This window comes from Populus trichocarpa, chromosome 6, assembly GCF_000002775.5.
Source record: "Populus trichocarpa isolate Nisqually-1 chromosome 6, P.trichocarpa_v4.1, whole genome shotgun sequence".
NCBI classification, from domain to species: Eukaryota; Viridiplantae; Streptophyta; class Magnoliopsida; order Malpighiales; family Salicaceae; genus Populus; species Populus trichocarpa.
The window spans coordinates 14,802,721-14,817,335 of NC_037290.2; the positions used below are offsets into that span (position 1 = coordinate 14,802,721).

At 32.2% G+C, this 14,615-nt stretch overlaps 1 protein-coding gene across 1 annotated transcript; it reads left to right on the forward strand.

Moving 5' to 3' along the window:
- Positions 1-249: 249 nt before the first annotated feature.
- Positions 250-1,243, forward strand: LOC18100401 (uncharacterized). The gene has a single exon (XM_006381642.3). It carries the CDS (start codon positions 292-294, stop codon positions 1,171-1,173), a length of 882 nt encoding a protein of 293 aa, XP_006381704.2. The 5' UTR covers positions 250-291; the 3' UTR covers positions 1,174-1,243.
- The last annotated feature ends 13,372 nt before the right edge of the window (positions 1,244-14,615 follow it).

Here is a 14,615-nt window from a genome sequence, read left to right on the forward strand (position 1 = left end):
TGACAATCATCATCATGGGTTAAAAAATAATAATAATAAAGGGGACCATCCGTGATGACACAGTTAAAAAACGAAGAAAAATCAGTGCCTTGCAAGTGTGGCAAATATTGAATACCTTAAAAATAAAATCAAAGGCATAGAAGCAATGAAACAATTATAACCTCTTCAATGATGATAAATTAGCATAGAAGCAACCAAATTCTTTAGTTGATTAACCAGCAAACTTTCACATGCCTCTTAATTATTATATTTACATACATACCTACAGCCATTCTCGGACCTCTGAACACAATGCCCAGAAGGACAGCACAGGTGCCTAACTCTTTTTATCTGATAAACACTCTTCATATCTTCAAAGAATCCATTAGAGTTATGCTTCTACATCCTACTCATTTCCATTCAATCTCTATTTTTCTCTTCTCTCCTCTCCCAATCTCACTCTTCATCTCCCATTTTCTCACTCGCAGTTCTCCCCAGTTACCATTCTCAACAACCAGCATAACAGATCATCTACTTGAACACTATGGAGTTCTCCCTCAACTGGCCTCCAAAACCTTAATACACATCATCATTTGCTTCCCCTCCTCCATCACATTCGGGCTCCTTGGACAAGCCGCTACTGTTCAACTAGTTTCAGACAGCTACAATGGAATAAACCTCAACGGAAGACGGTTACTTGTGAGAAGCGGGGCAGCTTGGATTAAGCTTCTCCGAACTTGTTTTTGGGAGTTACTTATCCTGCTTGCTCTTTGGGTGATTTTTGTTGCTACTTTGGTGTCAGTTCCTGGTACACTGTTTGCTTATGGAATATGTTCTAGAATGCTAGGATTACGGGTAATTCTGGGGTTTCTAGGAGCACCCTTCTGTCTGGCATTTGCGCATCTTGTGGTTGTAGCAAATTTAGCCAAGGTTTTGGCAGTTTTGGAGAGTGAGTGCTGTGGGTTTAAATCATTAGTTAAGGCCAGTAATATGATGGCCGGGAGACAACAAACAGCTCTAGTTATGGCTTTGTTGAGTAATATGGGACTTGGACTAGTTCAGTGTTTGTTTGAGTTTAAGATGAGCAAGGGCATCAGTTTTTGGGAAGGGCCCTTGCTGGTATCTATGTATTCCACGGTGCTTGTTTTTGACACTGTTACTACTGTTGTATTCTATTATGCCTGTAAACCTTGAGATTATACCATCTTCGGCCACAGAAAATGATAGGTAATTTATGGGCCACTAAAGCACCCGGTTTTTTCAATCACTTTCTTATTTTCAGTATGGGCCAGAATCACATTCACAAACATGAAAAATATAATAAAAATGTAACATTTTTAGCCATTGATTCAAAGAAGCTACGCAGATTACATGATAGTGGCATCTTAAAAGCAAATATATAACAACATAAACCGACAAGATTATCATTAGCTAGTAAGAGTCTACGCTACCAATGAAATCCCAACCACGAGAAATTTTTTATGTTAGATCTTTAATACATAACCTTCATGTCCATCAAATACTGAAAAACCTTGCAAGTCACTGCATAGTTAGACTTTCCGACAACTCTCTCTCCACACCATGATCAGACATCATCATGGTTTCGAAACTTCAAATGCCAAGAGCGCGGACTTCAGAATCTCTGTTACAAGAAATACTGCAAGATTTACCATATTGTATAGGAAAGAGGTAAAACTTTATAAGATATTGCAGCACTAAATCCTAATAAAGTAGTTCCATTTCCTTGAACAGCCCAAAATATAAACCAAAATTACAATCTAGCAAACCATGCAGTTCTGGCAAGATAACAAAAAGAAAATACATCGACATCTAGAATAATCAGTTATTCAATCAACAGAGCCTTTAAATCACCTCATGAACAACCATAATAAATCGTAGCTAGCTCATAGGTTGACCCTCACATTATTACCAAGATAACTTGACAACCCTAGAAAAAAAACAATTGCTAACATTCAACGAAAAAACTTCACACACAAGTTTGTCAAATAACAATCTCAACCTCAAAATTTAAGCTATTAAACTATTTTATATTATTCTTAACATACCCCAAAGTAAAAGCCTTTATGAACTTGAAACTTATATATATCCATTACTACCTTGCAATTAATTTATTAATTTAATTAGATGGAATGAGAGTTGTTGTTATTTATTTTTGACCCCACAAAACTCAAGAAAAGAAAAAAAAATAGAAAATAGAAAATAAAAAAAATACAAGAGGATACACATGAAGAAAACCCAAAAGATTGCCTATGTTGGTGGTGAAAGACCAAAATAACAAGTGAAAAAGTTGAAGGACCAGAATGTATAAGATTGACAAAATTAGATATCCAATCTTGATTGATGAAAGACCCATTCAGTGAAAATATCTTAATTTGGGGTAAAGAGATACAATTTGAATGAGTAAGGACTTTATAAAGATTTTAGAAGGCTTTATCAATTTTATTGAGGACATGATTTCAAGGAAAATCAATTTTTTAAAGTCAATTTGGGTTTTAATTGAAAGAAATTGAAGTTTGAGGATTGAAATTGGACTCCAAAAAGTTTAATTGGTCAAATCACTGGTTTAATTGTAAAAAAAAAATTAAAGTTTAATAACCAATTAGTGGTTTGATTAAAGAAATTCAAAACTAAAGACCAAATTGTAAAAGACTTGAGATTTCAAGGGCTGAAATTGACCAAATCAGGGGTCAAATTAAAAAAAATTAAAAGTTTAATAGTCAATTAAGAATCCAAATGCATAAATAAGAAAGAAAGAACCGAGATGAAATGGTCGTTAAACTTTGGGGTTGATGATTGAGTTTGACATAAGTGAAATTGCATGTTGATAGACAATTAAAAGCTTGATAGACAATTAAAAGCAATTAGAAGAACAATGACTAAAATAAAATATTTTAGATCCCAAATTAAAAACCCTAATTTCTAGGGACTTAACCAAGACAATGCATCGTTCAGCCTCTGTTCCATCTTCTTCCTTGGCAATTCGCGATGATTAGGTTAACATCTTCTAAAAAATCACCATGGAGTTCTAGACCACCAAATGACATGTGGTTTTTCGCAAATGGAAGATGAACATCCCCTCTACAACCCTCTTTCCATGAAATTAGATGTTTACATCCCAATTCTTCCATAGAAGTCCTCAACATCTTGTCCTTAATCAGCCATTACTCAATTTTCAGATTCTACTGATCGTGTTGGAACCTTCAAGTGAGTGAATGTAGAGCTACAAACCTTCAAATTGAACAAGGTTGGATCCAAATAAAATATGTACACCCCCTCTACTAACTTCAGGTGGTCTTCAACAATGATGACGTCAGTATTGCTTTGACGAGGCCTTGAAAGTGGCCATCCTAGTCAATCTTGACTGAGATACCCATTTGCACAAAACCATTCAACTTTTTCATCTGTTCACACTTAAAAATTCCCAGAGGGTTCTTATCAGAGGGGTTGTTGCAGGTTGGGCTATAGTCGGTTTTGGGGGAGAGAAAAAGTCATCTCCTTTTCCTCTCTTGTATTTATACCCCTTTTAAATGAGATGGAGGTGTTTGGGTGATGGTCATGCTTAATCTTATCTCTCTTTTGGGTTATCTTAAGGTTAGTTACCTCTCCTACAATTCCCACCTAGAGTAGGCCGATTTGTTTCCTTTAATTCTTTTCTAGTATAGGCCGGTCTAATACTATTTTTTTTTTGGTTTTACACAAAACTTGTGTTCTTCTTCTCTTCCTTCGAGTAACAAGGGAGAAATCACCATCTAAAGGGATCTCAAGAGACATTATGGGTGATACTTTCTTGTACGTAGTGCAATGAGTCAATTCAAAATAGCTTTGTTGAGATGGCCCAACATGGCTCTCTTTTGATACTGGTAATGCTTAAGAATCAACATCTTTATCATGGAATAATTTGAGTATGACCACTATTTTTCTTTAGACGTGATGTAGTTGGGATTGGTTATGCACTTTTCCCTAAATCTTTTGTTTTAATTTATTTTTTTAAATTTCATCATTTACTATTTATTTTATTCGAGATTGAACTATATAATATATTTTGATATGATTTTTATGGAATTATCTCGATTTTATAACCTAGATCACGAGTTTAATTGGTTAACACAAATTAAAAGAGAAAGTGAATTCACCACTCACTTTTTTATTACAAGGCATTGTTCATTAGTGTCACATGTTTATGGCGATCATCCATCCATATCAAAATTTTGGTGTCAAGTGGAAAGAATAAGGGATTCCTGTCATTTTTATCGTTAAAAAGGTTTGGAGTTGCCACCAAATATTTTTGGTTACTAGGAACCCAAATTAATTTTTAGAGTCTGGATAAAGAGACTAGTTATGTATAAGTAGGACAATATTACCCTTAGTGTAATATCCCACATCGGCGGGTGAGAATTTGGGGGAGGGCCTTACATGAGTATGCTCACCTTGACTAGTAAGACGCGTCCGTGGTTGCCAAAAACAAATCCATGAGGCCCGTGGGCTAAAGCAAACAATATCTTGTTAGTGGGGTGGGGTTTTATAGTTGGTATTAGTGCCCGACTCACTGGTTGTCCTGTGGTGCCGACAGGGTCGTCGGGCTCCCTAAGGGGGTGGATTGTAATATCCCACATTGGTGAATAACGATTTGGGAGAAGGTCTTATATAAGCATGCTCACCTTGACTAGTAAGATGCGTTATTGGGCCATGAGTGGCTGCCAAGAACAAATCCGTGAGGCCCGTGAGCCAAAGCAGACAATATCTTGCTAATGGGGTGGGGTGTTACACCTAGTATAAAGATAAGTGGTATTGTTTATTTATCTAAATATTATTAAGCACTCTTGTGTTTTTCGCATTGGTTTGTTTTAGTTAAAGAAGGTCCACCCCAACAAGGTGGACCATGACTTTATAGGTCATACTTAGGCATTCTAAAAGCAAAACATATTTTTTTGCATTTATTTCTTTTAATATCGAAAATACATATTACATATAAGTTCGTAATCTTTGGTATTAAAAATAAACAAATAGATTTTTTGGTGTTTTAAAAATTTAGACCAAATCCTTATAGCTTTAATAAAGTTGTTATTAAATCCATGATACATGCAAAATCTGATTTTTTTTTTGGTATTTTTAAGAGATGCTAAATCATGCAAATATTTTTTTTTAGTTTTTTTTATCTTTTTTTTATATATATATTATAAAAAATGCAAATATTATTGTTTTGAAGAAACTTGGTCGTATGCAATTTAAAACATAAATGTATATTTTTTAAAAGAAATATTATATATATATATATATATATATATATATATATTGGAAAAAACTGGTTTATTTAATATTGAAAAAATATCTTACATATAAGTTCACAACCTCAAATAAACAAAAGGTAAACTGGTATAAAAGAAATAAAATTAATTGCAAAATGATCCTTCAAAAAACTAAAAATTAATTAAAATTAAACTAAGGCGTGTTTTGCAAAACAAAAAAAAAAGAAAATAAAGGTTGTGAAAAATATGTTAGGGTATGTTTTTCAAACACCCCCTTAGCTGAAAAACACTAGTTTAAATTTTTTCTTAAGAGCGTGTTTGTCAAACATGTCTTAAAAACCTAAAAATGCATTTTTCTTTAATATATTTTGGCCTTGACAAGTGGGACACTAGGCCTTAAAAGGCTCAGCCTATTTGCCAAAAACCAATGAGGGTCATATCCAAGTAAATCATCTTGGCTTAAGGAAACAAACATGGGCCTTGTCAAGTGATTATGCATCAAAAGTGTCTTTAAATATTTTATTTTACATATGTATTTATTGTTTTTATTTGGGTTTTACATAACAATTGGTGTGCCGTTTGGTAATGAAGTTTGGTAAGTTTTACATTGTCACCATTTTTGATATTGAAATTTATGAATAACTTCATTAAAACTTTGATTTATTCTTCATTTGTTTTGGGATTGTCGCACGGGTGCGATGATCATCCTTTCATATTAGTATCGTCGGGAATGATGTGGGTGAAAAGGACAATGAATTCTTGTCCTTTGTAAGTAGAAAAAGAGAATGAAAGTTGCCACCACGTATTCTGGCCATTAGGGACCCTAACTGATCTTAGAGTTTAGGTAAGGGAACTGATTGCGTTAAGGGAAGGTATTAGCACCCCTAATACGTTTTACCTGAGATAAGTGCATTGTTTATTTGTCTGATATAAACTATGAAAATATTATGTTTTCTAATTGTTTCTCTATTTAGGGTTTAAGAAAAGCCTTTCTCAATAAGGAAGTCCTTATCTTATCAAGTTTAAAACCTAATCGTTCTAATGCCAATATAAAAAATAAAATAAACTGTCTTTCTGTTTAATATCATAAATATATCTTACATATAAGTTCATAATCTTGTATATTAAAAGAAACAAAAAAAATAGTTTTGGTATTTTTGAAATATAGGCCAAAATCCTTTGGAATTTTACAAACTTGTAAAATCCATGCGGTATTTTTTAAAAAACATGCAAAAATATTTTAAATTTTCTTTGAAAAAGATGCTCAAAATATTTAGAATTTTTGGCCATAATCAAGAAAAAAAATTATTAATTTTTTATTTTTTAGGCTTTGTATGGCAAAAACTCATTTTGTTTCTTGCAATAAATCTACCCAAAATAAGCCGAAAAGGTGTTTGCCAAACATGCCTTTAAACCTAAAAACCCTTAACAAAAATGGCAAACCAAACAGGGTATAAGACCTTTAGACCGAATTGTTTTTTACCCGACCTGATCGAGTTGACCTGAAATTTTTTGTTTCACCATAAACCGAACAAAAAATCTTGGTTTAACCCGAAAACAACCTTAAAACAAAACCAAAGAAAAAAAAAGAGATTAAACACAAAAAAAACACAAAAACTAAAAAGATTCTTCAACAAAACGAATCGAATACCAAAAAAATAAAGAACACGAAGAACATTTGAAACTGAACCCAACAATGTGAGTTCTAATCACACTACGTTTGGTCATAACAAATGCACATACATGTTGGAAATCATGTAAGGATCAATAATCTAGCATCTATTCACTCCAATTATTAATGAATCATCATGATTTGGCCAAAATGAGTTTCAGTTTAAAACCGAAACCCTAAGATTAAAAACCATTTAAACACGTTATTGATGTGAATAACACTAGATATTTTTGTTAATCATGCATAAGGAAGGTTTATGTGCAAAGAAATAGACAAAAATTGGTCCATATCTAAGGGCTAAGACAATATTCTCCCTAAAAACACGAAGAACATTGCCTAAACCTAGAAAAAAATTACATAGTTATGCCCATAAATGGAAGCCACTGCCAAGCCCAGAAAATGGGCATTTTTTGCTTATAAAACATCCTCTCTTTTTTTTATCCTAAAAAATCACAATATCATACACAAACATGTTTAAATTTAAAAAACTAACAAAAAACATCAAAAAAATCAAAATCAAACAAGAGAAATCAAATCCAAAATTGGTTTTCTGAACCCATTTTGTGCATGAACAAATCTAGCAAACCCATGGTAAAGCATCATTTCTTTAACATGCGTAGCTTAAGTTAAACAAAAACTAAAATAACATTTTATATCAAAAAAAAACTTAAACAACAACTTTAATGTATCAAAAACATATATATAAAAAAAACTTCAAAATAAACATCATTAAAGAAAAACACAGCAACAAAGAGGTGAATACATCATTACTTGTTGATCATTCAAACCTCTTTTCTATACTTATAAACATAAACATAAAACAAAAGTAAATAAGAAAAATATCAAGAATAGGCCATAAAAGACCTACTTTTGGATCAGAAAAATATATCTAGAACAACTACTCTCTTTGTTTTCTTTTAGACATTTTTGCCTCTCATAAACTTACAAAGCTAAAAAAATCTTTTTTTTAAGCTCTTGGACCTCTACACTTGTGTTTCTTATTGATATTTCTCTTTTTCTTATCTTTTCTTTTATTTTTCCCCTCCCCTCTTTTTGCCCCTCTTTTTGTTTTTTTAAACTTGGGGGGGTATTTATAGGGGTTTCTTAGGGTTTTGAATTCATTTGTGACCTCTTGATCTTGAAAGAAAGGTTATAAACCCTTAATAAGAACCCATTGAGAAGGCTTTGTATGTGAACACATGAAAATAAAATTGGTTTTTACATGAAAGTTGCACTGTTAGGGCTGACTAGGTTGCCCACTTTCAAGGCCTCATCAGATCAATTCTAACTTCATCGTCGTCTACTATAACCTGAAGTTGGTAAAGAGAATGCACACCTTTCATTTAAATCCAACATTGCTTAATTTGGAGGTCTGTAGCATTCATTCGTAACTATAAAAACAGAGACCAATCAACTAAACGACATGTCACTCACCTTCTCTTCTTTCAGTCTGAATGACGTGTCGTTGAGGGTTTTTTATTTAGGATCGACAAATTTTAATTGAGCCTCTACTCTTTTAATGTCTTTTAATTGTACCTATAATTGCCTTCAAACTTTTAATTTCATGCAAATTTATCCATGTCAAACTCAATTATTAGCCCCTTAGTTGGTTATCTTTTTCATTTTAGTCTTTGGTTTAAATTTGTGCATCTTGACCCTCAATTGATTAACAAACTTTTAATTTCTTCAATTTGGCCCCTGATTTGGTTAATTTCAACCTCTATATTCACATGACTTTTCTAGTTTGATCTTTGGTTTTGGATTTCTTCAAGCATGTCCCTAATTGCCTATCAAACTTCAATATTTATCCAATTAAACCCCTGATTTGAACAAATTAACTCCTAAAAATTACAATTTAACCCCATACTTTAATTTCTTCCAATTAAAGACTAAATTGACTTTAAATATCAATATTTTTGGCAATTAAACCCTCAATAAATTCAAATAAACCTTGAAAAATTCTAAATGAGTCCTTAAACATCCAATTTTGAATTTCCCTCCTTAAATTGAATTTGTTTTGCTAATAAGGCCTTCATTAGTCAAAAATACAATGTCAAATTTTTGTTAATAAAGTGTACCTTTTTGGTCTTATTTTTGTTTTGAAACTAAAAAATTGTTTATTTGAAAGTAACATGGAAAACTAATTCAAAATTGATCAAATCCGAGACATGTTATGCGAATGTTAAGAGGGAATGTTTATTTTTAAAACTCAAAATGTCCTTCTCCACCCTAAATAAACCATAAAAAAAAGTGAGGTTTTGCTTCCAACATTCTTTTTAACCTCCATAATTACCTTCGCCACATTCAATAAGCATTAAAAAGAAAAATCTTATTAAAAATAAGTCCAAAATAGAACCAAATGATTTAATGACATAAATGTTGATGCATACTATGCATTTGGGTCATGACCCCACCACCTATTTTTTAAGGTTAGCCTCATGGTTTTGCTGATTAACGATGCTCTTTGAATAGGGCTAAATTTAACAAAATGAATATTTGGATTTGAGATGAAGAAAAGTCATTTTTGATATATCCTTCACAAATAAAAATATCTCATATCTTCCTTTATAAGCCTTAAATATTTCTTGGATAATAACCTAAATTAGAATCAACCTTCACACTAGGACATTTTTTAGAATTTTTAAATGATTGATGAAATTCTCTAAATACAAAAAATATGAAAGGGATAAAAATGTTACAAAAAAGAGCAAGAAAATGGAAAACAAAATGGAAAGCTCTCTAAGGCGTCCCTATTAATGGTGCACAATCCATATTTAAAGAAACAATGTCACAACAAAGCATGGGGTAGAACTCAAAGGTTTGAGATTAAAGTGAGATCAATTGTTGAAATGTCAAAATCGAGGTGGCAAGCCAAAAAAATTTCCACATATAAACAAGTGATCCTATGTTAATTGACCCTTCAACACCTTTTATACATAGCCATTTTGATGTATTTAGATTTTTAATGCGTCTATTTTGTATTTCTTGATTGGTTTGCTTATCAAATTGATGTTAACATTGTTTTTTTTAAAACCAAAATAAAAAATAGAAAGTAAAATGGACAAGTGGGCTAAAGTGCAAAACAAAAAAAAAAAGATCAAAATAAAATTGAGTTACATGGGGACCAAGTAACTAAAAGAAGATGACAAAAAGCTTTGGATATAAATAAATTGAGTTACATGGCTTATAATTACCTACCATCTAGTTTTAAGATATCATACATAACTCTTAATCTGATAGTTGGATCAGGTTGAAATTTTACTAGCAGTCTCTTAACATATTGTTCTATGTTGGGTTGCAATTTCAAGTCAATGGAGTTTAAAAAGGCCTTGCGAAAGTGTCGTTAAACGGACAAAAATACAAAAAAAACAATAACACATGGATTAATGATATTGTTGTAATATTGAGCAAACAACCCCTCCATTTTTTTTTTAAAAAAAAACAAGAATCAGCTAATTAAAGTTGAATTTAAAGTTGAATTTAAAGCTTGGAAACGATAGAATTTGGAGTTGATTTTTTTAGGAAAATTTTAGATATGGATAAGTCTAAACTGACAAAACTCTTGATAGATTTTGAATGCTGCTATGATTATTGATTTTGAACTTTACAACAATGAAATTTGGAGTTGGTTTCTTTATAAAAGGTCTATGAACGTTAAATATTAAATGAAATTGGTCTTGATTAATTTGAAGTTATATAACTTCAGATATAAACTAAAGACCGAGGATAGATCCAAACCAATATAATATTAAACAAATTTATTATGCTCTTGTAATGGGTGATTTTAGAATGGAAAACCTTGGTGTTTATTTATTCATGAAAGTTGTAGCTATAAGTTTTAGCTTTTCATTGAGATAAACCACACCCAAAACTGAGTTTTACAGCTTCAGTTGTGATTAAAACACTAGACAATGTTCTAGGTTGGCTAAGCTAAATCGACCAGAATTAGACAATTTTAATCTTTCATTGGAATTGCTCTTGAGTGAGGGTTTTAACATTTAAATTTATAAGAATGAATATGAACATGAAAATTTATAAGGATATGGAATTTGAATGATTTTTCTTGTTATTGGCTTGAAAGTAATAGTTGAATGAGAATTGAAATGAAGTTGTGATGCTGGTTGTATTAATTATGATAATTAAATCACATATGGTATAAAGGAGGCTATGAACACTGAACAATAGCAAGGAGCAGTACCATGTACATAGACTCTAGGTAAGTGTCCTACTCATTTTCCTACTTAGAGATTTTATTAAGAATTTAGAACTATGAATTCTTTAAATGTGTGTGTATTTATATAAATGTTAATATTAAGAAAGGATTGATTTGACTAGCTGTCCTGAGTGGAGCTAATAACATCGACATGACTAGCTTGTCAGATTATTAATGGATCATTTAGGGGTGAAACCTGATAGTTGCTACATGGAATTGGGATTGTGCATTTATGTATAAGGTGTAGATTTTGATTAACAAAGTGAACTTGTTGTATATATAAGTGATAAGTATTTGTTAAAATGTATATGTCATAGAAAAATTAATTTAACTAGTTACCTTGAGAGGAGCTAGCGGCATCAATGTGACTGATAACTGAGATATTTGTTAGACTAACTGCCTTAAATGGAGCTAGTAGTGTCAATGCGACTGGTTTGTTGAGTTATTGATGGTTCATTTGGGGGTGAATACTGATGGTTGCTACATGGAAATGGCATTATGCATTTATGTATAAGATGTAGATTTTGATCAACAAAATGAACTTGTTGTATATGTATTTGATAAGATTAATTTGACTAGTTGCCCTAAGAGGAGCTAGTGGCATCAATGTGACTGATGACCAGGATATGATTAGACTAATTATCTCAAAAGAGCTAGTGACATTAGTGTGATTGATGACCATGATATTTGTTAAACTAGTTATCCAAAAAGAGCTAGTGGCATCAATGCATTGATAACCAGGATATTTGTTAGACTAGCTATTCGAAAGGAGTTAGTGGCATCAATGAAACTGATGATCAAAATGATTAGATTGATTAGTTTACCTAGAAGGAAATAATGGTGTAAATATAATTGATTGTCAGGATATTTATTAACCAGTGGTCACAATAGAAGCTAGAAGCGTCAGTACTCTGACTTGTTGAGATCATTGGTGGACTAGTTGAAAGAAACCAAATAAGATGGTATGAGGAAAAAAAAGATAGCCATGATGATAAACATCCATGAGGAATGGTCAAAACTAAGATGACCATTAGGATGATATGGTTGATTGAATTGTTGAAATGAAGGCATTGATGATTTTGGTAACGGAGTTAGATATGATTTAAGGTTGTTTTCAAAGCATGTGCGAGTGTAAAAGAAAAGATCATTTCAATTGACTATCAAATGAGTTCCAAGACTATCTATGAAATAATACTAGGGCATGTTTTTAAAAGCTATTTCAATAATGTAATGTCTAAAGTTTAAAGTTGTCTTTGGTGTCATAACCTAATTTTTGAATTTTCAAAAAACTAATAAAAAAAATACATTTGAAATTGGGTTAAGAAAACACAAATTGAAAGTTTAAGGATGAAATTATTAAATTTAGGAGTCAATTTGGTCAAAATTACAAGAAATTAAAGTCCAAGGACCAAAGTGAAATGGCAGGGGATACTATAGGGCATTTAATTGATTTTTCCAAGGGTAATTTTGAAAAAATTAAAAGTTGAGGAGCCAATTAAGGATTGAATTTATTAAATTAGAAACCAAGGACCATTTTGTAAATGGCATCGAAATGCAGGGGTCCATTGCAATTTATCCAGGGGAGAAATTAAAAAAACAGATTTTTCATGAATAGGGACTTAATTGTTAAATGTCAGAAGTTCAGGGGCCAAATTGAAAATAGCCATTTTAATCAAGAAAATGATGTTATTTCAAAAACTATTCATCGTCTTCTTCCTCAGGAACCGTTTCAGTAGTAAAGGTCGGGTCGGGCCTAGGCCTCTAGCCCAGCCGACCCAATTTGTTTTGGGCCAAGGTTGTGTTTGGCAAAACACGCCCTTATATCAATCCCCTTTATTTTATTCCCTTTTGTTTTGATATCTGGCCAAACAAGCCCCTTTTTTATATCAGAAATAGCAGTAAAAAGGATTCTACGATATTTAAAAGAAACTTTAAATTACATGTTATGTTACCAAGGAAAGAAAGACTTATGATTGATTGGTTACTCTAATGTTGATTGGGAAGGAGATGTCGATCAATCCAAATTAACTTCGGGATATGCCTTTTTACTTAATGATAGTGCAATACTATGGAGGAGCAATAAACAATCCTGCATAGCCTTATCTACTATAGAGGTTGAGTATGTAGCTTGTTCCGCAGCATCACAAGATGTTGTTTGGTTAACTAGTGTTTTTTACTAGGGTTTGATTGATATTGACTAACTAATCCAATGACATAACATATATCAGGACATGTGCACATCATTGCATACATCAAACTACCGACGACATTAGCACAAGGTACTCTGGACATTTTCTTATTTTCTTCTAAAGTTTTGGGACACATATCATGACTCAGACTCAAACTTTTATCAACAGGGGTGTCCATTTGTTTGCTATCTTGCATGTGATACCGCTTTAACATCTTTTTGTTGTAAGTCTCTTGAGTTAAACCCAGAAGCCTTTTAGCACGATCTCTTATGATTTTCACATTAAGAACATAGTTGGCCTCACCCATGTCTTTCATTTCAAACTTTGATGATAACCACCTTTTAATAGTATCAATCATCTCTTTACTATTTTTAGCTATTAAGATGTTGTCAACATATAAAGACAATATTATAAAACTATTGTTAGAACGTTTTAAATACACAAAATGATCTTCTTCCATCATTGTAAAACCATCCTTAAGGATAGCTTGATGAAACTTGACATTCCATTGTCTAGAAGCTTGCTTAATAGCATATATTGATCTTTTAAGCTTACAAACTTTGCACTGTTATCCTTTAGTCTCGAATCCTAAGGCTGATTTATATAGATCTCCTCATTTAGTTCTCCACTGAGAAATGTAGTTCTAACATCCATTTGGCATAACTCTAGGTCCATATATGTGACTATAGCTAAAATGAGGTGAATTGAAATAATCCTCACAATTGGTGAGAAAATATCTTCATAATCAATTCCCTCTTCTTGAGTGTAGCCTTTTGCTACTAGTCAAGTCTTAAAACGTTCTATTGACCCATCCACCTTACATTTAATTTTAAGAGCCCATTTATTTTCAATGGATCTTTGTCCTGATGGTTAATCGACCAAGTTTCAGACTTGATTAGATTTTATCGACTCCATTTTTTTTTCCAAAGCTTTAATCCATTCTCTTGCTTTAGGACCAGATAGAGCATGACTGAATGTTTTAGGCTCTTCATCATCTTGTGGAGCAATCATGAACGTTTCCCCCTCAATCTCAAATCGACGACGAGGAATTGGTTCGCGAATGCTTCTACGAGGTTGAGATTGCTCATGATCTTTCTCCATGAGAGCAGGAATAAACAAAATATCACTCCCACTATTTCCAGGAGGATTAAGAGTTTCTTCTAAGTCCTTTCCTGAATAGCTTGTTGCGCCATAGTCTAGATTTTTCATTTCATATAATCGAAAATCTTTATTAACCTCATTTGTCATTGGAAAATCCTTTTCTAAGAATATAACATCACGCGATTCAATCTCTA

Coding starts and splice junctions, on each gene's coding strand:
- LOC18100401 (XM_006381642.3), top strand. CDS start 292: ATGCCCAGAAGGACAGCACAGGTGCCTAACTCTTTTTATCTGATAAAC.